The sequence below is a fragment of the Ictidomys tridecemlineatus genome, chromosome 4 (assembly GCF_052094955.1).
Source record: "Ictidomys tridecemlineatus isolate mIctTri1 chromosome 4, mIctTri1.hap1, whole genome shotgun sequence".
In the NCBI taxonomy this organism is placed as follows: domain Eukaryota; kingdom Metazoa; phylum Chordata; class Mammalia; order Rodentia; family Sciuridae; genus Ictidomys; species Ictidomys tridecemlineatus.
The window spans coordinates 22039262-22066275 of NC_135480.1; the positions used below are offsets into that span (position 1 = coordinate 22039262).

A 27014-nucleotide genomic window follows, 5' to 3' on the forward strand; every position below is an offset into this window, starting at 1 on the left:
GGGTCCCTTAATGTCAATTCAAATCTATACCTGGATTAATTAAGACTAAGGCTGAGTTCCCCTTTCTGAAGTGTACAGTGCTACAGCTTCCTCCGGACAAAGGCTGGGCCCATGCCTTTACCAGGCTCGGCAACTGAGGAGCTAGGAGGGAAAAGCAGGAGCCTGTCTTCATATTGACAGAGCTCAAAACTGCTGTGATGAAAGCTCACTAGAGAGTTCTATTGCCTACTCTTCAATATTTACTTCAAACCTAGCCATTTAGAGTTAACTGTAACCAAAAGAAAAAAGTACTTGGTTGGATCCAGGAAAAAAAGTGGGAGGGCGCAGACTGCCGCCTGCGCCAGCCCTCCCAGCAGCAGACGCGTGAACCACAATATTTATTTTAGTAAATGTAGAGAAAGTGAAAAACATCACTTTCACCTCTAAAATTTCAAAGCCTTTTTTTTTTTTATATACATGTCACTAATGCTACACTTGGAACATCAGATGCGTTTGCTGGCAGGAGGACCAGAGCTGACGGCCCCTTGACCAACTGAACACGCCCACAGAAGATCAGCATGGTTCGTGTTCCCCCAACAGCTGCACTGCGAGAGCCAGAGCCCCGACCCGAAAACCACCGTCAGAAAAAAGCCAGTCCATCAACACGTGTCAAAATGAGGGCCTCATCAGTTAAGGGTTCTCTTTCCTCCCTAGAGCCAAAATATTTAAAAAATAAACTAAACTCTTGGTCATAAAATTAACCACTACTCTTTAGTAGGGTCTACCAAAAATTAAAACTGAATACCCAGCTCCAAAGCTGGCCCACACTCTGCCTTTAGCCATGCCAGCGCACAAGCCTGGGCTGAGACATAAGAAAAAGATTCCTCCTTTCCCACACCTGCCCCGAAGAGTGACTCCAACTCACAATGTTGAGTTCACTTTATGACCAAAGAGGCTGATAAGCAGGGGTATAAGAAGGCTCCTTGGCATTTTTTTAGTTTTGTTTTATTTCTGATTGGCAAGTGATAACTGCATGTGTTACAGAGCACGCGGCGGTGTTTTAGAACACACAGGTGTTCTGGAATGTGCAGTCACCAGTGTGTCCCTGGCCTCTGCTCCAGATCCTGCCGCTCCACCTTCCCTGTAGGAGGGCTGTGGGCTAAGCTGGAGACACAAATGCATGAGAATGAACACAGTGACAGGGACATTCCCTCCACAGTGTACACGACCCATCAAGGGCCCGACAAGCAAAGCAGGGGTCCGACCCACCTCCCTGGGAAAGGCCGCCTGTGCAGGGCCCTGCCCACCCTGCCCGCCACACAGATCCTCTGGGGCTCCTCCATCTCTGCCCCGTTGGCTCTTCCTCCCTCCTTAGGTGACGCCAGCGCCTTCCTTTCCACCTCTCCCTCTCCTTCTCCTTTATTAGAAGCCAAACACAGCAAAACCCAGAAAACTGACCATGCTGCAGTGAGGCGGCAAAGAAAAAACCCCGGATCAGAAAGCTGGTCAGCAATAATAGTAATGATAAAAGCAGCTATGCTTCAGGTACATTATAGGACTCTCGTCAGAATAGGCATTTGATTCACTCATCCTGGCACTCTGTGAACCTAAAGAGAGCAGATGATTCTTTCAGAAAACAAAAATCTCATGAAGTACAATTTTTCAAATGTCTCAGGACACACTAAAGAATTTTATTGAGCAAATTCTGATTTGCCTAACAGAGACAGAAATATGGTCTCATTCCGGCCTAGACTACAGATCTACTACTGGAAGTTTCTAGGGTCAACTCTCCTGACTTCAGTATAACCAATTAAAAGGACTAGCCATAAAAAGCACAGATACTACTGTCAGGCAATAAACTAGACCTTATCGGTGACAGTGGTGCACATTACAAACTTCAAACTCATTCCTTGCTCTAATCCATCAGAAACTTCCTGGCTTTAATAGGCTATAAATGGCAGGAGCTTTGAAGTCCCTGGGATTAGGATCAGTAATAGACAGACCGAATGAGAAACCAAATGCAGGTGGAACGTACTCTATGCGTCCCGAATTAAAAACAAATCCAATTAATCAAACAGTCTGTGATCCTAGCTGCCAGCCAGCAGATTACACGGGTGGCCCAGGCGAGGGCCAGAGTGACTAAGGAGGACTCGGTGGCAGCATGCAGTTCGAGTTCCCTTAGGAGCTGAGTCCCGGCCTCCACGGCACGCCTCCTTCCCTGTGGAAGGGAGGCCATCCTCCTCAGTGGGTTTTGAAGGACAGCACGGCATCAGAGCTGAGATAAGGAAGGAGAAGACTGATGCCTCTTAAACTGAGTTTCCATGTAAACAAATCAGCTGGGATGGCCGGGGGCTGAGATCTGTTTCCCAGGGCTGGTCGCCTTTGATCCTATCGCCCCTCAGCCCTCAAACACATGTGGCTACAGAGCGTGCCAGGGCTTGGAGTTAAACAGGCCACCTTAGAAAGGAACGAGACGATGGGGAAGAGAGAAGTGGGGTCACGCTGCCTCACAGATGACACTGTTACTGGCAAAGGGAGAGATTCATTTCAAACTAACTGGCATCACTTGGCCATCCACAGTCCATCAGCAGAGAGTTGGCCAACGCCTGAGGCAGGGCCTCCTAAATGCATCTTCCTCACTCTTCTTACCTTCTGGGGGGTTTTTATTCTGATTATTCCAGACGACCAGCAGCTTGGACAGACTGGGCACCTTGGACACCTCGGTGATGACGCGGAAGAGGCTCTCGACCCGGTCATAGGTGAGGACAATGGCGGTGAACCCCTGCGACTGCGGCGGGATCAGCGGGAGGAAGAGCGGGTTGCTCACACTGCCCCACTTCTGCAAAAGGACAGGTCAGAAAGTTAGGGAAGGCGCTGCAGCAGGAGGCTGACCCCAGCCATCGGCAAACCCAGCCGTGCAGCTGACTGCTTTCACCACCATCATGGCAAGAGCCTCGCGGCCGTTCAGTCTTCCCCCTGCACAGCCTGCGTGGGGTCCCCTGGATTAAGCTGGGCTCTAGACCAGTGAAAAGGGAGCAGAGAAGAGACTGAGTTAGACATGACAGGTCACAACACACACCTGCCTCCTTCCGCCCCAAATCAGCAGCATGGCAGCTGATGCACACAGAGGGCTGGAGAAGGGCCCAAGGGCCGGAGGGGACCTGGGAAAGGGTGCCCTGAGAGGCTCAGGAGGTAAGCTCGCCAGGTCGCCCGGTGCCTCGTGAGGTGGAGGAGTGGCAAGGTGACCGAGGACTGCTCAGAAACCTCTACCAGAAGCAGCTGGAGACCCAGAACCACAAGTGTGCCCTTACCAGATGCAGCCAGAGTGTCACTCTTTGCCACAGCACAGCTATGTTCTGAGGAGACTGACGCTCCAGACTTGGAACACAGGCACAGCTGAGGCACACACGTCACAGCCCACCCGACGAGTGGGGAGCCTGCAGCCTTCCTCCCCTTCAGTTCCCAAGCCTGAAGCCATGTAGCCAGCCTGGCACACCGTCTGCCGGCGACACCCTCCAGCCATGAGTGGGCCACACAGAGTACTCCTCTCAGCTTTTAGTGTCCCCCTCTTCATCATGAACAGATTCTAGCATCACAGATATCTCAAGAGCATCTTTGGTGGGAGTGACAGAAACCAAAGGAGCAAAGAAAAAACGGCACTCAGAGCAAACAGACCCCGAGGCAGCAGAAGGAAATTAAAATCAACCAACAGCAAGTTATATCTTTGGGGAGATAAATATTTTTTTAATCTATGAGAAAGAATAAATTGCTATTTTTATTTATAAAGATCTATCAAAGATGTTAAGAACTCTTGGACATGAAAAACATGATAGTTTAAAGATTCTCTAAATGGGCAGGATTCTGAGATGAAGACAATTTACTGCATTCCAGGGACCAAGAAGATAGCTGAGGAATACGAGAGAGCAGGGGAGAAAATCCAGGAGGTCCAGCATCCACTTAACAGGAGACTCCAGGAAAAGAACACACCCGGGAGGGAGGAAACGGCTCTACCAAAGAAACGGAGTAGCGTCAGTGCGCAAGACGGAAGAGGCGAGGACTTCAGAGGACAGAGAGCACAGTGGGGCCAACAAAAGGGACAGAGGCAGACACAGCACCCAGAACCATTACCACCTCAGGGCACCTCAGGGCATGCACTGCTGCACAGGGGACTGAGGCGTTGCTCACAGTGTGTGGCTCTTGGTGGCGGGCATGAGTTCACTGAACAGTTCTCAAACTTCTAAGTCTGAAATTTGTTCAAAATAAAATTTAAAAAGGAATGAAAGAAATCCAATCTCTCTCCTACCAATAAAACATTAAATTATCTAAACATAGCAATGTACGCAAAAAAACCAACCAACCAAACAAACAAACCTTTGTACTAATACTAAACAGGAAAAGCTTATTAAAATGTTCTTATACTTTTTGACAGCTTTATTGGGATATAGTTCATAAACTATATAATCCACCTATTTAAAGACTATAAGGGTTTTGGCCTATTGGTTTTTTGAAACTGGTAATACACACAATTTGATTTTCCATTTTAAACGTTTGTGAGTATATAACGCAATAGCACTGATTATGCTCATGATCAGGTTAGCATGTTGAAAGCTCAGGACCAACTCCCTCTCCACACTCTGGATTCCCCAGGTCCCCTCTATCCATGCATCCATACCACGAACGGACACCCGTCCCCAGTCTCCGACTACAGCTGCTTGCCAGACAGAGCAGTGCGGGGCAGGAGATGTACACAAGCACATGGGCTGCACATGGGAGGGACTGCAGGAGACTGGGCGGGGGATTCCTGGAGTCCTGATGTAATCAGCACATTAAGGCTGAAATGCCCACAGGATGCCATAATTGGCTCTCACAACCAAGAGACCCAATAGAAAGGTTATCTCCCCAGTGCAACCTTGTTCCCATGATGTTACGCACTGGTAATGTCTCAGGAAGACCCTAGATTTTTGTTTTTATGCCCTAGCATCTGACTACATTTCTAGGAACCCTTTTCAGTTTTCGATCTGAGTCTTATTCTTCATATCTTCCCGACTTTTATGGAAACTGAATTCAGTAAGTAGCTCCACATTTAGGCTTCAATTAATTCCCAAAGGATGGTTTATGTCTACCTGCCATTACCATCCTCAACCCACCCTGACCTTCCTGATACGATACTCCCTGCTCTACACTTGATGGATACCATTTTAAATGGAAAAGAGACTAAAAGGATTTTTAAAGATGTGCATAAGATAATCTAATGTGTGATACTGAAACAGTCAAGATTTACTGAGCATTTACTAAGTGTGAGGCACTATGCTTGACAAGTATTAGCTCAACTAAGACCCACAACAAGGCTCAAGACAGTTATGGTGGTAGCTTCCTTTTACAGGTGATGGAACTGTAGGAGTAAGAATAGTGGAGAGTAGTCAAGGCTGTGTGACCTGGAAGTCATGGAACGAGGACAACAGCCCAAGCCACCTGACTCCAAAACACCAGCTGGGTGGCCCTCCCTGCACTCCCCACCCGTACTCCTTTACCAACCCGCAGAATACAGAGATCGTGCTGCTACTGCACAGACTTCAGAAGGGAAAGTGTGGGGAAAGCCAGCTCCACCTCTCCTAGCTCCTCTCTGGACAAAACTCCTGAAAATTCTGAATCCTGTTATCAAATGGACCAACAAGAAAGAACCCACCCAAATACTACTTCCGAGAGTACATAAACACTCCAAATATATGACACTCTGACAAAGCGAGCACGTACATTTAGAAAGGTAAATACACCATTGACACAGAGGGAAAAACTATTACAGCTCCAACAAAATGCGGTCTGTTCTAGGGGAGAAGGGAGGAGAAACCAACACACCTAAATACCACCGTGACACTCAGAGAAAAGAAAGTTCCCTGAGCGGGGTGGAGTTTGGTTTCTGAAAAGGAATGCCCCAGAATAGAAACCAAGGAGTCCCTGGAAAGACGTCCCAGTTCTGCCCAGTGCCTCCAGAAGACAATGGGTCTGGTCTCGTGGTGAACCTGCCGGCTCCATTTGGGAAGTGGGTTGTTAGGGAAGGGGGAGGACAGGAAGGGATGCTGGGCAGGAAGTGGACAGTGGCTTTTCCTGGTGTCTAACTTTTCCACACCACCCACCTGCCACCCAGGTAGGGCTTGAGAACTGGAGAAAGCAGCACGCCAGGGAGAGCACAGGGACATGACAGCACTGACATCCCACCCACGATGTCCCATGAACACAGAAAACACACAATGACATGGACGGGGGGGTGGGGTGGGCAGCAGGCAGCAGAGGAGCCATGGAGAGCTGCCCGGAGCTCAGCTGGGGGACACACGGCCAGCATAAATGCAAACAGCTCCAAAGGGAGCCTTTGTGTCTGGGGCAACGTGGGAATCAGTGGTCCCAGTCAGGTTCTTCCACTCACCAGCCGTGACCCAGCAAAGCGCATGGCTCTCCTGGGCCTCAGATTTTCTGCCTATAAAACTCTACCACCACCACCACCGCCTCCTAGGCGAGAAGACGCAGTACACATAACACACCCCACACATACAACAGCGGAAAAACAGCAGCCAGCGCTGATCACACGTGAGTAACCCTCTCTCCGGGCTTTGCTCTCTGCATGCCTCACCTAAGCCACCCGAGAGCCCTTCAGCACCAGAGTTCTAGAAGAAATCATTCCTCCTCGGTTGTTACTTCACATGCTTTAAAGCCCTGCTTTATCTAGATCCTACCTCTACTTATTCCTCTCCAATATAGTCTTTATTTCCAGCACTTTCTCTTTTCTTTACTCTTTGTTTCAGCTTTATGAAAGCAAGAGCCATAACACACAGTACCGAGCACAGTACCTACCGCTACTCAAAAATTTGCTGAAAAAAAATCAGTAGGTCCCAGAGGGTCCAGGTTACGTTCTATCTGCTCCTCAAGTATATATAGGATCAGGGGCCCACACTCAAATGAGGGATGCTTTGAAATGTTCCCCAACTTGGTTCATTTTATTGCATTTACCAAGAAGCTGAAGCATAGAATTTTTTAAAAAATCATTTATTTTTAGTTGTAGTTGGACACAATTACTTTATTTTATTTATTTTTACGTGGTGCTGAGGATCAAACTCAGGGCCTCGCACATGCTAGGTGAGTGTTCTACCACTGAGCCACAACCCCAGCCCCTAAAGTACGGAATTTTATAGGGATGTTTGATGAGGGCTTTCACCTGGGACTTTCTTTCCATTTACTCTTTTTGTGAAGTTACTTCTGTGAGCAGCATCAGTACCTTATCTGTAAAACGGGACCACAGTACCTACATCCCTAAGTAACGATGACTAAATGAGACTACGCACCCAAATACCTAGCAAAGAGCTCAGCATGAGACTACGCACCCAAATACCTAGCAAAGAGCTCAGCACAGAGGCCGTGAGTGCAGCTGAAACCAAACCAAACCCTCTTCCTGCTCATCCCAACGTGGGCTCCTCCTGCCTGCCTGTCTGCTAGCACACGGGCATCAGCACTCCCCATGTTCATTCATTTAGTCGCCTCTTCCTGACCTGGGATGATGTTAGAATGAAAAGATGAACTAATTTCCTCCTCTCAAAATACTCATAATCGGGTGGGGAAGACAGAAAGGTGAAAAGGCAAATCACAGTGCAGAATTCTAAGCAGCAAGGTATGGGGCATCCTCAGACGGAAGCACAGAGGCCCGTACAACCTCCAGCTACCGCGGGAGACAGGCAGCCCTGAGCATCTGCAGGAGCAGCAGGAGCAGACTGGCCCAAGATGCTGGCGCACTGAACAGGGTGCTCAAAGAGCCACGCAGGAAGCCACAGGTCCAACAGGGTCAGTCCCAACGAGCAGGGGAGCAGAGACGAGGGGACTCAGGCAGCTGAAGACATACTGTGAGGAGCCCTGTGTGGCAGAAACTTTTAAAAAGTTACACAATTAGCTTTATTCTTTCTTTTGAAACTTTTCTAAGTATTATTTTACTGATAAATTAGCACAGCTACCTTTATGTTCTAATTCAAAGGGTCGTAAGTAGGAAATGCCCATCCATGATGAGGCTTTGGTGCCAATTGCGTTTCTCCTCCTCAGACATAATCCCATTTGCTCTAGGAACTCAGTGGAGAAAGGCTGCTTTAATTGGGGTGCACGCCTTCACAGAGGCTCCGCTCCACTGGGGAAGGTCAACAAACCAACCCCCAGAGAAAATCCTACTGGAGAGGGACATTTAAAAAATGACATTTAGTCACCTCCAAAATACCCTTCAGAACTGACCCCCTGCTGGCTGGCCACAGAGAGTGTCTACAGTCTGGGACCTCTTGACCTCACTTTCTGCAGGAAACCAGGCAAATTTAAATCTCCGTAATTTACTCAAGACTCTGACTTCTGCCAGGGAAAAGGCAAACAATGCTGGCAATTAACTGATGCCTGATTAAACCTCCACTGTGGCCAGAGGGGCACGGAAACAGGCACCTGGCAACAGAGGCCTGGGAAGAGGCAAGGCCCGGCCACCAGAGCAGCATCTCTGAGTCCTGCTTCAATGCAATTTCCACACAGACTCCAGGGAGCTGCTCAAGGATGGAAGGAGAAAACTGAAGCAGTGGTTATGTTACGTGACCGTGCGCGGGCCTCTGCCTTGTTCATCTTTGGCCCACCCTCCTGCCTCCACTTCTCAGGCAGACAATGCATATTAATTATAGAAGCTCCAATAAGAAATCCTGCATTGCTAAATTGCAGTCACATCAAAGTAACCCTCACAGCCTCAACAAGGATCAGGTCACAAGGCCACAGTCGGAAAGTTCTTTCCTTCACTTTCTGGAAAGCTCTGGTGCTTTCCAAACCAGCAAGAGGGAGTTGGTGGCTCAGGTTTCAGGATGTCTTGAAAGAAAGTCCTTAGGAGACTAAGCTTAGAAGTCAACCCCCAGGAGAAGAGTTTCCCCTTCAGAAAGAGACCCAAACTCTTGGCAATCAGCTGTACCTCCAGCAATCCAACCCAGAAGCAGCTCTCGGCCCCACTGCAGTCTTGTTTCACCTTCTCACAGCTGAAAAGGTCCCAGTAGCCCTACCTGAGCCTGACCACAGCCATCCTGGCTACAGGAAACAGGAAGCACAGTGCACAGGAATGGCTTGTGCTAGCTTCTGAATCTCTTGCTAGAGCTAGGTGAGGACAACTACCTGTCCTGCCTAGGACAGATGCGCTCAGCCAACCCCAGCCAAGCTCTAGCACGGGAGGCACCAAGTAAAACACAGGTGGTTCAGCATCTCACTACCACTGGTCACTGTTGGTGGGGGGCAGTTGGTTGTACACAGCTTCCTGTGAAACTAGCAGCTTTCGGCAGACATCTGAGTCAACCCATATTTGATTTGAATGGAGGTATTTTGCCTGAAAGAACGAGAAGTCAGAGAAGAAAGGGAGAGAGAGAGAAGGGGCCTGCTGCACAGAAGCTTTGAGCCTGGTAATGAGCAGCCTTACCTATTCCTACCTTGATAGAAAGGGTACTTTTCTTGGCTGTTTTGAAGTTACCAACCCTTACCTCAATGTGGTTTCAATTATGAATTACCAGACTAAAAGGGGAAAAAGCTTTGATTTATTCTTTTTTGCTCCAATTATGCATGATGTGTTTCCACTGAAGACTTTGAAAAGTATTTCATCATGCCTCTCATCCTGAAGTGGTCAAAGGGCAAAACCAAAAGGAGTTAACCCCTTCGTTTCTCCTCTAAGTTCAAAGAGACTTCCCATCAGTGGATATACCTAAGGCCTCTGAAGCAAACAGCAACGAGGGGGTTAATCACCAGCACCGTATCACTGACGCTTAAGGGTGGTGTCCCTTGTCCAAGTGGTGAGATGATATTTATGTTAATGGCTACTGGGAGATTTGAAAGGGGCAATCAGTAATGTGGCCGGTGCTGACTTAACCATTAAGCCTCCACAGCCCCAATTACCCATGGGACTCTCCCGGGTGTGGGCTGAGTGGGGAAACCAGAGAGTCACAGACCTCAGGATGTCTTCAACAAGAATCTCTTAGCTCAAGAGAAAAGATCAAGAGTGAGGTCTACCTGCTGCCTCATGTCTTTAATTCAGTTCACTCCCCAACAATAATGGTTGTTCTGAAAAATAGGAATCATACTAAATCATACCAAACTCCCAGCTTACACACGAAAAAGACACATGGAAGATGAAGAAAAGCAAAGGCTAGAAGTCCTCTTAGGTTTCAGACAACCAAGAAAGACAGCAGGTCATCAACTCTCAATTTCTGCAACCTGTTTACAGTTAGCTGTTCACAAATAAGCTTTCTATGAGGTGCGGTGGACATTTGGGTACACTGGAGTGACAGGCATTGACTCTGATATGCAAAGATACTGAACCATAAAGATGGACTTTGGGGTCATCAGAGTGGGTCAAACGTCCCTACTCTCATCCCTTTTCCTTCACATGCTCTTAAGCTCCGTGTGTCCACTGTTGTGCTGCAGTTCACCATGGCCACCGGGCTGTGCCTTCACTTTGCTTATTCTGCTGAGTTTGTTGATCTTCCCGGGTCCATGGCTTGGTGTTACTAACAATTCTGAAAAATTCTCAGCTATTCTTCCTTCAGAAATGCTTCTTCTTTTCCTTCTGTAACTCTGATTAGACAATGTGGGACCTTATCCCTCTGACCTCCAGGTCACTTTCCTTCTCCACATTTTCCATCTATTATTTCTTTGTTCTAATAACTGAATCGAATATCTAACAACTGGAAGTCCTTCCAGGCCTGTGACTCCAGTGGTTCTCACGTAGGATGTTGCCTTATTTCTTCCTGGCTTTGTGGTTTTGACATGGGCTACTTGTTTTCCCTGGACCTTCATGGACTGAAAGTGGGTTCCTCAAGGCAGGGTCCGTGTCCGCTTCTGCCAGTTCCCAGCAACACAGGGCCATGCTCCACCAAACTCCCTGCTGAGACCACACCTGTGGTGTGAACTGGTGACCATGGTTGGCTGGGGCTGCAGTTCTCCAGACAGGTGTGCTTTATCCTCTCACTGAAGGCACAGAGCTTCTGAGTCCTGGCTTTGTCCAGGAAGCTCTTATGAGACTTCCCAGCCTGGGCGGGTCCCAAGTGACCAATCCCACTCCCCATCCCCAACCTGGCCCAGCGACGGGCAAAGCCGCACATCACCCAGAGCTGTAAAGATTTTCACAGTGAAAGTGGCTGTGGCTCCCACTCCCCGGGGTGGCCAGCCCCACCTTGTTTCAGGGGCCAGCACACAGCTCACTCTCAAGCCAGGTCACAACAGGGAAAGCCACCTCACAGCACTTCCTTCAGCAACTCAGCTGTCCACCTGGGAGGGCCACTTAGTCTATCTAGTCCATCATAAAGCCTGGTCAGAAGTCTTCCTGTATTTACTCTGTAAATCTAATTATGTGCCACTGTCTTTCCTATTTAATTTGGGAGCCAAGTTTATACATACGATAAACACAACTGTCATGGAAATTCAGGAGTACATTAAAATAGATGAAAGGGTGGGCAGAGAATGTGCACATCAGATAAGCTGCCACACTCCTTCAGACCTCCATTTCCTAACCTAAAAAATGAGGGGATAAGGTGGGTCTTGAAATAAATATGGCTCACTTCCTTAATCTCTAAGCATGGGGTTCACAGAATGCTGCTGTTGGGGCCACAAGGATAAGACAACAGAAAAGGTGTAAGAGCGCTGATCTAGGTACAAACAACACCCTGCTGCAAATCTCAAAATCTTCCTCTCCAGGAGCCCGTCCAATTCTAAGTTTACGTTTCCATATGACTAAGCATTCCTAGTTAGTCCTCTGTACCGCAGGGTTCTGCATCCAAAGATTCAACCAACTATGGTTTAAAAATATTTTTTAAAAATTGCATCTGTATGAACACATACAGACATTTTTTCCTTGCCATCATTTCCTAAACAATCCCAGTATAACAACCATTCACACAGTGCTGAGGTGGGATGAGGGTTAGGAGTAATCTAGAGGTGATTTAAAGTACATGGAGTGTATGCACAGGTTATGTGCAAACACCATGCCATTTTATAAAAGGAACCTGAGTGTAAGTGGGTGTTAGTATCCATGAGGGTCCTGGGTCCAACCTCACATACACACCAAAGGACCGGTGTATTAGTGGCCTTATCAATAACAACACTTTACTTTTTAAGATTCTTCCCCACAGACTATATCATTAATTTTTCATAAGAGTTCTATGAAATAAACATTATTCCCATTTTATATGCAAGGATAATGGATTTCATAAAATAAAAAACCCTGCACCTTACCTTCAAGGGGCTATGGCTGTGGCTCAGTGGTGGAGCGCTCACCTAGCTCGTGTAAGGACCTGGGTTCAATCTTCAGCACCACATAAAAATAAATAAAGAAAAGGTATTGTGTCTAACTACAACTAAAAAATAAATATTGGGGGAAAAAACCTCACAAGGTCAAACTAATAAATGCTTCTGAACTCAGGTTTTATTCCAAAATGTCCTACTCAGTGCCCTTGACCCCAGTCGGTCATTGGTCACCAACTGTTATGCTATTCTACTAGAGCTGCTATCGTCAGCCCTAAACCCAGCGTGACAGATGGGCAAACTGTTGCACTAAGAGTCACTCAGATCATCGCCAGGAAAGAGGGGCCTAAAACCTGCAGTTCAGAAGTGTCTCGGCTGTAGTCAGCTTGCTGCAGGCTCCAGGTTAAACCCATCTGAGTGCCTCCCGAAAATTCCTGTTATTATGCAAGTTTTAGCTACTTCAATTTTTTCTTTATATAGCACTGAAATTCGCATTTGGCTAAATGCCCACCCTTCTTCTCTAATGCCAAACTGCTGTCAAGAAGAGCAGGAAGGGTGGCCGCTGATTGCTTTTCAGGTAGTAGAGGAAAAAGTTGACATTTCATCCTCTTCTTGCTTGGAAAGGAAGCCAGACATTTATAAGAGCCTCATCTGGCTATGGCCTCCATCAGTGGGATGGACAGAAGCCAGTTAAATGGCTCAACATAAGCCATATTAAAAGAATTTGGAATGAGGAAAGAGAGAGCTCCATATGTTGATCCTTTTAATAATTCATGAGTTATATCAGTCTGCAAGTAATAAATTTCACTAAATATATCTATGGTATGATTACTTAAGATATTGGCTAAGATGCCACACCATTGATTTTATTGGTTTACAATTTGATATATTAAAAATAATGGTTCAGCTGTTTGACGGTGCAAAAGATTTGGATTATTTTTAGAATACGGTCTTCAAATAGGCAGCCATTTCCCCTGATCTGTTACTTCATAAGTATACTGAAAACATCTGAAAGAAATGTCTCAACAAAAAATCTGGTAACTTGTTTGAGTCAAACAAACAAGGCTGATCTATAATCCAGAACCAAAGTGTCCAAGAGTGTTAACGACGGCTTACACTGCTACTTTACACGAGAGGTAAACAGATTCACACTTTCACCTGACCACCCCATGCTTTGAAAACATAGTTTGAAAGAGGAGCTCATTCTGGGTGTAAAAATGTGTGTTGGCAGCTGGTTGGCTTCTCCGGCTTGGTAAACAGGAACTTTTGGGAATGATTGAATTACAGCCTAGGGCGCCCACACTCAAAACACCAACACAGTCATGACCAAGAAAATCAACGTTTTTGTTCAGTGTTCAGCTGATAAGGGCACAGCCACCATCATTAAAGCTACAGAGTAGGAAGGAGGATCCCCACGATGTGGTCGTTTCTTAATCTCAATTTCCCTGGAATTCTAACAAGGCCTCCTGTTTTGTCTGCCATGGTCACCCCTGCTTCTCTCTGAAAAGCAGGCACGAACCCTCAGGGCCAAAGGAGATAGGCAAGCACACCACTACTGACCAGCATTAAAAAGTTCTAGAAGATAATTCTAGAACACACAGAAATGCAGGATGGAGTATAAATAAAATCCTTTTGAATATACGGCCAAGTCCCTGGGACCAAAACTGAAGAGAAAACTAGATGAGCTGACCGGGTAGGACTGGTGGGCTGGAGGCATGGGGTGGGGAGTGCGTGGCTGCTGGGCCTGCTGATGCTGGCAGGGCAGACAGGACTTTGAGCCCTAGAAGAGCAAGGTGAGACTTACACATAAGCTAGAACTTTTTTTTCTTTTTAATACTGGGGATTGAACCTGGGGGGTGGATGGGGGTTTTACCACTAAGTCCCCAGCACTTTTATTACTTAGGGTACTGTTAAGTTGCTGAGGCTGGCCTTGAACTTATGATCCTCCTGCCTCAGCCTCCTGAGTTGCTGAGATATATAGTTGCTGAGATTACACCATTGTGCCCAACCATAAATTAGATCTCTTGAAGACCTGCGCCATCAGAGGCCGGCCTGAAACTAGTATGTGGAAGCAGCAAAACTCACTTTCCTTTCTGAACCTGAGCTTGGGGTACTGATGGGGCTGGAAGGTTCCTCTTAGTAACTTTAACAGAAGTCAGTCTTCAAACATGTCTGGGCTTTAATGAACTCTGTAGAATGAAAACACCAACTGAGGAATTAATGGTGGAAAGTGATTTATCTCTGTGGTACCTCTGGAATGCCTAGAAGCAGCAAAAAAAAAAAAAAAAAGAGTGAACAAATAATTCCTCTGGGAAATATCCCTTTACCCCAGGCTGTAAAGATCTCCACAGAACCTCAGGGAAGATGAACTCACGTTCTCAAATCATAAAACCTATCGAGAAACAACACAGCGAAAGCAACAGGCAGAAGATGAATGACAAGATGAGATCTGACACGGAACTCAGAAAATAATCAGAGAATATAAAGTAAATGTCCCAAATGATTAAAGATATAAAGAAGGAATCAAAAACATAAGGGGGGAAAAAGACAGTAGGAATAAAGGCCAGGGAGACAGATTTGTAGAACCAGACAAACTTTACAAACTCTGAAATTTAAATCACTACAGATGGGTAAAAACATGTTAGTCACAGCTGAAGAAAACAGGAAAATGGATGTGAAAAATATCATCCAGTAGTAGAGGGAAAAGAAAACGAAGAAAATCCAAGAAACAGCAAAGTGAAACTGACAAAACAAAAGGCCAGGAGAGAACCGGAGAATCTAACACAAATTCAATAGGATTCCAGAGAAGAGAGGAGTGAGAATCAGACACGAATATTCACAGAGAAAATGAGAATTTTCCCAAACGTATTAAAGGTAAAATCCTCAGGTTAAAGAAGAAACATCACTCCAAAGTGGACGGAACATAAGAAGAAAATCACTAACTGGCAGCCACTGTAACAATTCAGGCAAGAGTCTTCAAGAAATGCTAAAGTCAGGGGATGAAGGTCTAAAGAGGAACAGGTTATTGGCATAATCTCAAACTCCTTCCCCATGAGATACCTGACGACAGGGAATGGCACATTGACATTGCAGAAACCCAGAAGAAACTTGTGACTCAAGTTATCATTATCAGCATTGGAACAAATTCACATCACCACCCTCCTAAATGATACCCCAAGAATTCATTTCTTTTGTGATACTCCTGCCCACAATTTATAATTTGAATCAAATTGGGCAAAAGCATCAGATAAATTCAAACTGAAGAACATTTTGAAAAATAACTAACATGTTCTTTTTAAAAAATGTCAATATCATGCAAGGCAAACAAAGTTTGAGAAACTATTCTACAGAAGGCTGAAAATACAATTTAATGTAATGCATGGGTTAAGATTTTCTTTTGCTTTAATGGACATCACTAGGCTAACTGACAAAATCTAAATAATGTCTATAGTTAAATATATGTGTCAATGTTTACCTCTTTATTTTTTTTAACTCCCCCTGCCCACCGCTGCACTACTGGGGGTTGAACCCAGGGCCTCCTCTCACATGTTAGGCAAGCACTCTACCACTGAGCTACAACTCAACACTACTTCCTAATGCTTTTTGATAACTGTGTCATACTTCTGTATTGAGAACGTTTTAGGTGTGAGGTGCATTACCTCTGCAACTTCTAAAATGTTCAGAAACACACACATAAAAAAAAGGATAAAGCAACTGTGATGAATTATTAACAATGGAGGAATCTGGATGAGGGGTGCACAGAAACACTCCATACCATTTTTGAACTTTAATCTGAACTATGTAAGAATAAAGAATTAAAATTAAAAACACAGGGCTGGGATAGAGCATTTATTTGCCATGCGAAGGCCCTAGGTTCAATCACCAGGACCACCAAAAACAAAAAACAAACAAACAAACAAACAAAACCAGATTTTCAGTTGGGCATGAGAGCACATGCACATAGTTCCCGCACTCAGGAGGTTGAGGCAGGAGAATCAATTGAGCCCAGGAGTTTGAGATACAGGTAGGCAACATAGCAAGACCCTGTCTTAAATAAATAAAAGGGAAACTTTGTTTAAACAAGTGAAATACAGACAGAAAAACAATAAACTACATAGCAAAGCAAATACAAATAAATAGAGTAAGCAAGTCAGCTAAACCTTTCAAGGATAATAACAAGACTCAGGAATTGGAGGTACTGTTGGCCCCAAGACTCTTTAAACTTGACATGCACTGACAGGCCGACTCTTGACCCAACCTTTGCAGAAGAAGAGAGGTTTATACTCTGGGGAAATAACTTAGAGAAATTCCAGACTCCCAGACTCCAAGCATGCAAGGCTGGGTGAGGCACCACACCGAACAGTCGATGAAGAATCTGTGAAATGAAAGATGAGAACTGTCTCCTTCCTCATCCAGCTCCCTAGATCCTCGTAGCCCAGACTTAGCCATCCTCCCCCTCCCAAGGGCAGAAAGATGATTCTCCGGATCAAGGAATTTGTCCAAAAGAAACAACCTAAAAACACCAACATTTGGACAAACAACCAGTCCCCAACTTCCCAGCCTAAGTAAAGGCCATCCGTCGGGAAGACTAGCCCAGCACTGAACTCCCTACAGGCCCTCAGAGCCTGCTTTCAAATAAGAAGAGCTCCAGCAATCACCAGGTATCTGAAGGAAGCTTCCAGTAAAAAAGTAACAACCAAAATATCGAAAAGGGAATTAAAGGGAACAACAAAAGGAGCTCAAGAAAAATAAAAACAATACTACAGTAATATCTAAAGAGAGAGAAAATACTGCCTCCTTAAAACAAGAATAGAAGCTATAAAGAGATTAACTAGAAATTTCAAAAACCCTCTTATGTGTTACAAGTGAACAAAATTTCAAGAAAGGTTAAAAGACAACACCAAGGGAAAAAAAGGTCTGGAAAATTAGAACAAAAAAACCAAGAGATAATAAGACAAGAAAAATAAGGATCAATCTAGTACATGCATCATCTGTGTAACAGCAGAAGAAAATAAAGAAATAAAAGAAAATTTCTTGTAAGTGAAAGACATGAATTTACATTTTTAAAAAGGCCTACATTAGTACTCTTAGCAAAAACTACTCACCCCAGGGCATATATCATGATAAAATTTCAGAACACAATTTGCCAAGAGGAAAATAAGGTCAAATATAAGACCAGGAGTCAGACTGACATTCCATGTCTCAATAATAAAATGGAAAGGTTAAGAAGACATTAAGCCAGGCCCGGTGGTTCATGCCTGTAATCCCAGCAGTTCGGGAGGCCGAAGCAGGAGGATTACGAGTTTAAAGCCAGCCTCAGCAAAAGAGAGGTGCTAAACAACTCAGTGAGATCTTGTCTCTAAATAAAATACAAAATAGGGATGTGGGTGTGGCTCAGTGGTTAAGTTCACCTGAGTTCAAAGCCTGGTACCCACCGCCCCCTCACCCCTAAAAAGATATTACAGCAATATTTCTAAAACTGAGAATTAAATCCACCTAAACCAGAATTCTACACTAGTCCATCTATTAATCAAATATAAAACAGAATAAAAACATTTTCAGACATGTAAGGACACAGAAAATTTATCTCCCATAGTCCCTTTCTTGGGAAACTACTGGAAAAAAATCAGCCAAAAAAAGTTGTTGGAATTTGGAAACAAGGAATTTAATAAAGCAGAGAGAAAGAAGGGGTCCCCAGAATCTGGGCAAACTGAGGATCAGGATGAACATTGTGCAAGAGACCTGGAGAGTGACCAGCCCAAACGGAGCAGGAGACCCCAGAGGACCAGAGGAGAGATGGTTCCAGGAAGAAAGGCAGAGGGCTGAGCAGGGGAGAAGGAAGGGAAGGGAAAGGAAAGAAGAAACCTGTGATTTATTTGTGCTGGACTGTTTTTCTATTTTATCTGAGCATTTAGCAAAAATTAATTAGTGAAAGGACCATAGAAAAGAAAGAAAAAAGGCAACTATTAAATCCCTGGAAATAAAACATCATACAAGAAAGGACACTAGACCCAGGAATAAATGTAACTAATTTCTTGACAAAGGTACTAAAAACATACAGCGAGGAAAAGATAACCTCTTCAACAAACGGTGCTGGGAAAACTGGATATCCACATGTGAGAAGGTTAGGATTAGACCCCCTATCTTTTACTCTGTACAAAAAACAACTCAAAATAGATCCAAGACCTTAATGTAAAACCTGAACATTTGAAACCCCTAGAAGAAAACACAGGGGAAACACGTCAAGATAATGGAGACGATGACTTCCAGAATAGGAAAATCAGCTCAGGAAACAGAAACAAGAATTGACAGATGGGATTACATCAAATTAAAAAGCTTCTGCACAGCAAAGGAAACAATCAATAGGGAAGAGACGACCTGCAGTAAAATAGCAAGTGATCTAATCAAAAATGGGCAAATGGCCTGAACAGGCACTTCTGAAAAGAAGTACAAATGGCCAATAAATATATGAAAAAATGCTCAACATCTCCAGCCACCCGGGATATAAAAACAAAAATCACACTGAGTATCACCTCACCCCAGTCAGAATGGTTATCATCAACAACAAAAGTAACAAATGCTGGCGAGGACGTGGAGAAAAAGGAATCCTTACATAGTGCTGGTGGAACTGTAAATGGTAAATTCCACCAGCCACCATGGAACGCTGAATGGAGGTCAAACAAACAAAGCCACACACTCAACTCACATATGATTCAGCTACATCACTCCTGGTGATGAAATCAGCATATAAGAGAGATACCCGCATACCCATGTTTATGGCAGCACCATTCACAATGGCCAAGAAATGGAATCATCCAAGGTCCCATCAACTGATGAGTGGACAAAGAAAGCTGGTGTGTCTGTGTATGTCTATGTGTGTGTACAGATATACAATGAAGTATTATTCAGCAGTAAATAAAGTGAAATCATGTCATTTACAGGAAAATGGATGGAAATGGAGTTTCATGTTACATGAAATAAGCTGGATATAGAAAGTCAAATATCACACTTTCTCTCACATGTGGAAACAACAACAATAGGTGACCCAAAAGCAGAAGAAAGACCATTAGGAAAGGGGAATGGGAGGGGAGACAGAGGAGGGCCAGAGAGAAGAGGAGGGAGGGGGTCAGGCCCAAAACACAACATATACATGTATGGAAATGTCATAATGAAGTCCATTGATCTGCATAATTAATATGCTTTAATAATCATAAAAATTTGTTTTTGATCTGGAGCAAAAAAATGAAAGGAAATTTAATCAATAGGACTTGGTTTAGTTGAAAATAATATTTATATAGTCCTAATAATGCACACAATACATATACTGAAAAATGACGATACAGTCAAAAGCAAGATGGGAGGAGAGCATCGTGCAGGTGAAGGGGAGAGAACAGGAAAAGCTGCTCACTTGGAAGGAGCCAGGTGACACTCGGTAAAAAGTGAAAAGACTGCAATGTACACATTCTGTGGGGAAATAGAAAAATCAATAGCAGAAAGCTGAGTTAAAAGCAGCTGCCCCTGGGAACAGACCCTAATTTTTATTCTATACTTTGACTGTTTGAATACATGTGTGAAGCCATACTAATTTTTAAAACATAAAAGCAATATTGCTGAGAAAAAAGGGAGAAGCCAAAAAAGCCAAGAATCATCAACCTCTAATAAAAACAATGTGGAAATTTTTCTAATCTATAGCTATAATGGCCCATTTCTTGGAAAATTACACTCAAATATTACTGATCTGGAGACATGTAAAAGGATAGAATATTAGGACTGGAGATTCATTTCCTTGAGGCAGGCTAAAAGAAATAAAAACAGGTATGAAGGATACACGGCAAGCCGAGGTGACTGGACCTTCACTCCAAGGGCTTCAGGCCAGAGCTCCTGGGCCTCTCCCCCCAGCCAGTTAGTTCTCTGCCAGGCCTGGGGCTCCCTCATCCTGGGAATCTGCAAATTTTCATCCACAATCTCAATGTTCCTGGAAATTCATCCACTTAGGAAAACTGGCCCCTAATGCACACATTTTTAGACTAGATTGAACACAGGGAAATTTGAAACCCATCCTAATGGGTACTTACCCAATGTGAAGTATTGATAGACAAAGGAGATGACATCACCCCAAGGATCCTGAGGTGGCCAGACACCACCAACTGTCCTGTGACCAATGTCATTCCCACACACCTTCCCATACCCACCCCTCAACAAGTTTCCTTTAAAAGCCCCCAATCCCCAAAGCACATCTCCCTCTTAAGACAGCCTGTGCTCCCCCTCGAGTGTTTGTTCCTTGCTTCCCAAACAAATCCCTGTGGCTCAGTATCTGATGCCTGCTTACATTCCTTCCATCACCTCCAGGGCCCTATGGCCCTGGGCTGAGATCCTCTCCTCTCCAGGCATCCTAAGGTTAGAACACTTAACCACTGAGTTTTCCTGGTGGCTTGTGTGTAAATCACCTAAGCAGACCTCAAGGGAGAACCACAGTGGCTCCTGAAACCAAAGGAAGGGAACGGATGTGCTAATAAGTGAGAGCTGGTGCACGAAGGACGCCTTTGCCAAAACTGTGAGTGTGTTCTCGATGACCCTGCTGGGAGACCAAGCTCCCGCACGCTCTAAGAACTACTCCACCTGCTGCCTATCCACAAGCCATGGGGTGTCAGGAAGCAGGGGTTTGACCCAGGAAAGCCAGAGCCGCAAAAGTGGACTACAAGTAAACAGCGGAGACAGGACCACATCCAAGGACAGGAAGTGTGACAACTCATCCAGCATCTGGGTGGCCACACAGATACAAATACCCTAACCAGGCATATTAGCCTGTGTCTACTGGGAAGGGCCTAGATACTCGTACAAAGGATTTGACTCACAGGATCATCGTAGCGACATCCCCAAGTTTATCCTTTCATATTCCTTATACATGCTCCACCCAGACCTGGTTTGTGACCCAGTCTTTTCCATTTTGTATCTGATCAGAATCAGCCAACGCTCCCACTGCAGACCCAGCTCAGCTTTCCTTATTCCCTGACTGCTGATCACCCATGGCTGTCTAGCTTGTTTCCACAGGAGTAAATGGCCCTCATGGAAAGGTCTAGAATTTAGAGTAGTGTCCTGGACCACTTGTGCAATGGAATCCAATAAATATGATGTCTCTAAAAACAATAAGATTTCAAAAAGCTTAAAGTTATCTAAAATTCAAGCAAAAATTCCTAAATTCCATACATAGTTTTATCATGTCTAGGAAGCAAGAAGAAGAAGAAAGGTCTGAGAATATGCCAAGAAGGCCTCCTGGGGGGCACAGGAGGCTCCCGAATTCCAGAGAAACATTCCACAGCCTGGAAGCTCAAGGGCGCTGAGCTGAGCTAACAGACTGTTAACCTGGTACCTTTTCAACTTCAGAGTTCTGCTTCATACATCTGAGCTGGCACTTCCTCAGCTGGCAGATGATCTATTGCTCATTAGTATTCAGAGCTGAGTGATATTTTCAGCTGTTTGTATCATCACAACCCTCGTGAGCGAGGGCCGCTATCTGGGCATCTAAGCACAGGCAGCCCTGAGTTCTTCAAGCAGTTGAAATAGATGCAGCCTGAACCTAATCTCTGGATGCTTCCCATAGGTGCCTTGGGGTCAAGAAGAGGAAATGGATGGGGGATAGGGAGGGGGAAAGAGGGAAAGGGAAAGAGAGAAAGAGAGAAAGAACGAACGAAAGCAAGCCCTCTCTCATCAGTGAATTAGGATACAGACAATAAATCATCCCACATCAAAATATGGTTCCCAGATCAGCCACCATCAGCACCCAAGACTTGGGAACTTGCTAGAAATGCAAATTCTAGACTTCCGCCCTGGATGCAGCCAATGTGAATCTTGGGGTGAAATGGCAGGGCTCTGTACCTTAACAGGTCTTTCAGGAGAGTCTAATGTACACTAACACTTGAGAGCTGCTGCAAGAGCTCCCAAAAGCTCTCCCACATTCTTTCCCCAACTCTGATTCTGATATTATGGACAGGACTTGCCCATCAACTGTTCTGGGTAACTCACCAAGCCGATCCCTTGCCCTTTCCCTCTTCAAAAACTGGACTTGAGCTGAGGCTCGAAGAGGTCCACGTGAATATGCAGTTGTCATCTGAGGCGTTTTTAAAAATATATTTTCAGTTGTGGACCCAATACCTTTATTTATTTATTTTTAATGTGGTGATGAGGCTGGAACCCAGTGCCCCACACATGCCAGGTGAGGGTTCCGCCACTCCCCAGCCCTGATCCAAGACTATGGCAGTCAAGGTGTCACGCTGGCTAGATTCCACTGGAACAAGCTCACTCATGATGGGTACAGTAATCTGTTTCAAGTCACTTCTCTGAATTCCTCATCAATGAGGACATTTCCAACCTCCCCTTTCTGTTTCAGGTCTGGTATGGTAAATGCACAACAGAAAAATGGGGTGTATCTTCATTTGGATTACTTATGATGAAAAACTTGAAAGAAACCCAAGGTCCTATCAAAAGAGTAGAGAAAATAAAAATATTGATAATATGGGCTGCAAATTCATACTGTAGACAAATAACACAGGAAATATTTCACTACATAATCTAAGGCTACATTACATTTGATTTTTTTAAATTGTCACTGAGAATATTTTGTTTAGTGGCACATGCCAGAAATCCGAACATTCTCAGTTTAACGTGTATGTCTATCTATCTCCTTGTATCTGGCGGAGCAAAGGTAAGGCAAAGGAGGGCGACTGAGGAAAGATCCAGCTATCCTGGTTAGCTCCAGATTCAAGGACAAAGGCCTGCCAAGGCCTCTGCAAGGCCAGAAATGGCACCACGAAGCAAAGCCGGAGTAGACTGTGAAGAATGATAACTAAGCTTTGCTGATAGGTGCGAAAAGGAAAGAAAGATCAGACGACAGAGAAACAGAAGGTAAAAAATACAGGCATCCTAGATGTTAGGAGCTAAGAAAATCAGCAATAAAAACACGCATCCTTCTGTGGCGATGAAGCTCGACAGTGGTGAGAAACCCTTCCTGAGAGACCATTCAAAACCCAGGGCCAAGCCTCCAATCCACACAGACCCACGGCTTCCAGGCTATGGTCGAGAACGAATGCGGCCAATTCTATCATGTTCTGAGGGTGTGGCCTAGTGTGGCTCATGTAATCGGCCTCATTTTACAGATAAGAACCACAAAACACTTGGTGACAGAAGTCCTCTGAAGGCCACACCACACTGATTTGTCATCCTCACACCAAGGCCGTTCTCACATGAAGTTAAGGCAGCTGCATCTGGCCAACAGAAGACTCTCAGCTCCGGGCAGACTCCAACAGCACATCTCTGAGAAGCACAGACCATTCCTTGATTTACTGACCACGATCCACACCTCCTCCCACCTTGGGTGCCTGACACTGTAAATTTGATGGAATCTAGGGAGAGACTCCCCTGCAGACTGGGCTCAGAGTAGCCCCATCTAGAGTTGGTCAAATGTTTCTAAGGGGGGGAAATTAACTATAAATCACCAGCACTCAGGCCTCCTGTTCACTGCTTCTCTGAAGATACAGAAATGTAAGGCCACTGCTTTAAATCAGGTCTCATCACCTAAGCTCTTGGGGCATGACAGACACCAAAGTCTTCTAAAAAGGACCATTTAAGAAAGAGTTAAAGAAAAATATACATAATAGCTCTCCTAGTTATACATAAAGCTTTTGCTTTTTATGCTCATGTTTTTTCCCATGTTGAGAGCTCAGCACTTAGACACCGGCCCTGCCCATTTCTGAGGCACTGAGGATGGAACTCAGGCCTTGAACATGCTAGGCAAGTGCTCTGCCAGTGAGCTACAACCCTAGCCCCCACTTTAACCATTCTATACTCAACCAAAACACCTATTTAAAAACTACAAAATTTCATATTTTCTCCTAGTCCATGTTCTTATAAAGAGAACTAAAATTCCAACCATTTATTCTTATTAAACTTCTCTTGGTGCCCAGGATAAAGTCCCACCACTTCACACTTTCTGAGTCATGACCACCACCCGTGAGTTCTCCTGCAGGGGAACACATGCGATACTCTTTGGCTTAAACTTGCACATATGCTGGGAACGGCCCAGAGGAGGCTTAATGGCTCCCACAGAACCCCACAGGTCACACAGGGTGAGTTGTAGGTAGAAGACCTGGTTCTCAGTTATACAACCTGATAATTATGTGACCTTGGACAAGTCATCAGACATGGTGAGTCAGTCTCACTATGACCACTTCACAGATGAGAAACAGGGTCACTTTACCTACTTTTCCAGCAGGATGAGGGTCAAATAAAATAATGGATATCACGTTGGCCTGTGAACAAGTGTTGGCTGGCTTATATCTGGGATCCTGATCCCTGCTTCCCTTTCTCCCTCTCTCCATCCTTCCTTCCCCCTTTTATATATCATAGGGCTAATCTGAATTAAATTATCATGGGTATTATGATGAATACCAAGGTAAATTAGAAATGTCCTAGAAAAGCTTACAACTTTTAGGAAAGAAACAGATAATGTGCTTTAAGAGTTACAAGGAGAAGGCGGAGAAGGAAGACGTGTAAGAGCAGGCCCTGGGAGACGCTTAAGATGTGGACATGTAGGGTCGGTGGTGGAGGAAGGCGTGCTATGGAGGACCAACCTCACAAAGACGCAGAGAAGGAAAGCACGGGGTGTTCACAGAAGGAAGGAAGCACTGTGCTGCCAGAAATCTAGAAGCTGAAAGGGAGCAGGGAGAGAGTCCTGGAGAGGAAGACGGCGGCCAGCCTGGGGAGGCCCTGCCATTAGATGGAGCCTGGATCCCAATGTCCCCTCACCATGTCCAAATTCCCTCTCTGGATAAACTACACAATATATCTCTGTCTTCCTCCACTTCTCCCTCTCTCGCCAGTCAGAGCAGTCAGCCACCCAGAGACGGCTCTAGTTGTCCTCACTCAGTTCTCTCCTGGGTCCCTGGAGCAGTCTGTTGCCTCCAACCTTGCCTCCACTGTTGTACACGGTCCCTTTCCACACGGCTGTCACACACAGGCTGGTCCCTGTGCATGCGTACCATGGCATACCCTATTTCAGAAGCTGCAGTGACCACAGTCCATAGAAAGCACTGCAAACCCTCATGCAGACACCTCTTGTCCCACGATCTGCTCCTCTCCAAGCCCAGCCTCTCCCCCTCAGGACATCCTGCCTCCTGCCATGCGGGCTCCTTGAAGTCACCCAACCCACCCGTTCCATTATTCCCCTGCACCTTTGAGTTTGTGGTTCCTTCTGAATGGAATCAAACTTTCTCCCTTTCTCTGAACAGGGTCTGCCCTTCTCTTCAGATCATTGTTTACCACTGTTCTACAAGTACTAGTTGATGCGATTAGATAAAAGAAAAATAGTGCAAATATCGAAAGAAGAAAAATTAGCAATTGTAGATATAACTATTTATCTAAAAAAATGTAAGAAAATCACCTTAAAAAAGTGAAATACCTATAGAATTCAGGAAGAGCACAGTTACAAGATTGATATACAAAAACCAAAATATGTCTTTACACAAATGGTAACCATGCAGAAACTATCAAGTCAGAAAGTTTTCCTTTATCAGAACACAAGATTAAAAATTTAAGAAAAAAATGTATTTTTTAAAGAAAAAATTAATCAGGACTTGTGAACAACCTATAACAATAAAACCTTTAAATATACAACAAGAAAGATAAATCTTCCATGTAGTAAGACCTTACACAGTGCCCATGGCTCCTTCTCTCCTTTGTCCATGACACTTTCTAAGTACCATGAGTACTGCCTAAAACAACCTAAAAATTCAATATCAACCAAAACACAAATGGGATTATTTGGGGGAACTTGATAAAGGTATTGACCTTCCACTTGAAAAATACACATGAAAGGTTGGTTTTCACCTAAGTAGGTAAGCAAAAGTTAAAGAACTCAGGGTTACTGAGGCATGGAGAACCAGAACACTCAAAATGCTCCCTATGGAAACTATAGGCTTTTGAAAGAGCAATTGGTTACTATCTATCAACATTCAAAATGTGTTTTCTTTAAGCAATTTATCAGATGGAATTAATTTTGTAGACATATTCACATATTCACATGCAAAGGTAAGAAAGAATGTCCCTTGTATTATATATATACTTACTATTAGAAAGTAGAAAAAAGAAAACAGTCTAAATGTCTGCCAATAATAGATGTATCACATAGGCACCCCAAACAAGAGAGTGGCATACAGACACCCCAAAACACCTCTACAGAGTGAAATGGAAGCGACTCTACCATCTGTCCTTAATATAAAAAAGGCAGGTGCAGAAAAAAAATTATAGCGTGATACTATTTGCATTTTTAAATATGTAATTATGCTTAATTACGAATGGAAACATTGTGAGGGGTCACCTTTGGAAACAGATTCAAGGAAGGGATGGGAAGAGGAAATGCCACCTCATCAGGCAAAAGGTACTCACTGTTATTTCTGCCACAAGCATATGTCCTCATCCCCTTAAGGGGCGTCCCAGGAGGTGCGACACTTGCCCTGTGCCCCTGTGGTCCACCCCGGTACAGGACTTACACACGGAGCTTCCCTCACTAGCTTCCCAAATGGCAGAGAGGACAGGACTTCCTCGTAGAGTGCCTAAAACCTAGTCCCCACTCAAAAAGGGCTGGACGAAAGAAGGAAGGATGGACAGACAGGGCAGGGCAGGGAACAGAAAAGCAGGTCCTGCGTTAAGACAGTAGGCAGCAGCCTGCAGCTCTAGCTGAAGGCCAACTCGGGACAAGCAAGGCAACT

General features: G+C 44.8%; 1 protein-coding gene across 2 annotated transcripts in view; it reads right to left on the bottom strand.

The window, feature by feature from the left end:
• Positions 1-27014, bottom strand: part of Ext2 (exostosin glycosyltransferase 2) — a 143928-nt gene that overhangs the window by 43993 nt on the left and 72921 nt on the right. For both annotated transcript variants that reach the window (XM_005330038.4, XM_078046192.1), the window contains one exon: positions 2629-2818. In XM_005330038.4, the coding sequence (XP_005330095.1) occupies positions 2629-2818 (190 nt within the window). The remainder of the gene's footprint in view (positions 1-2628; positions 2819-27014) is intronic.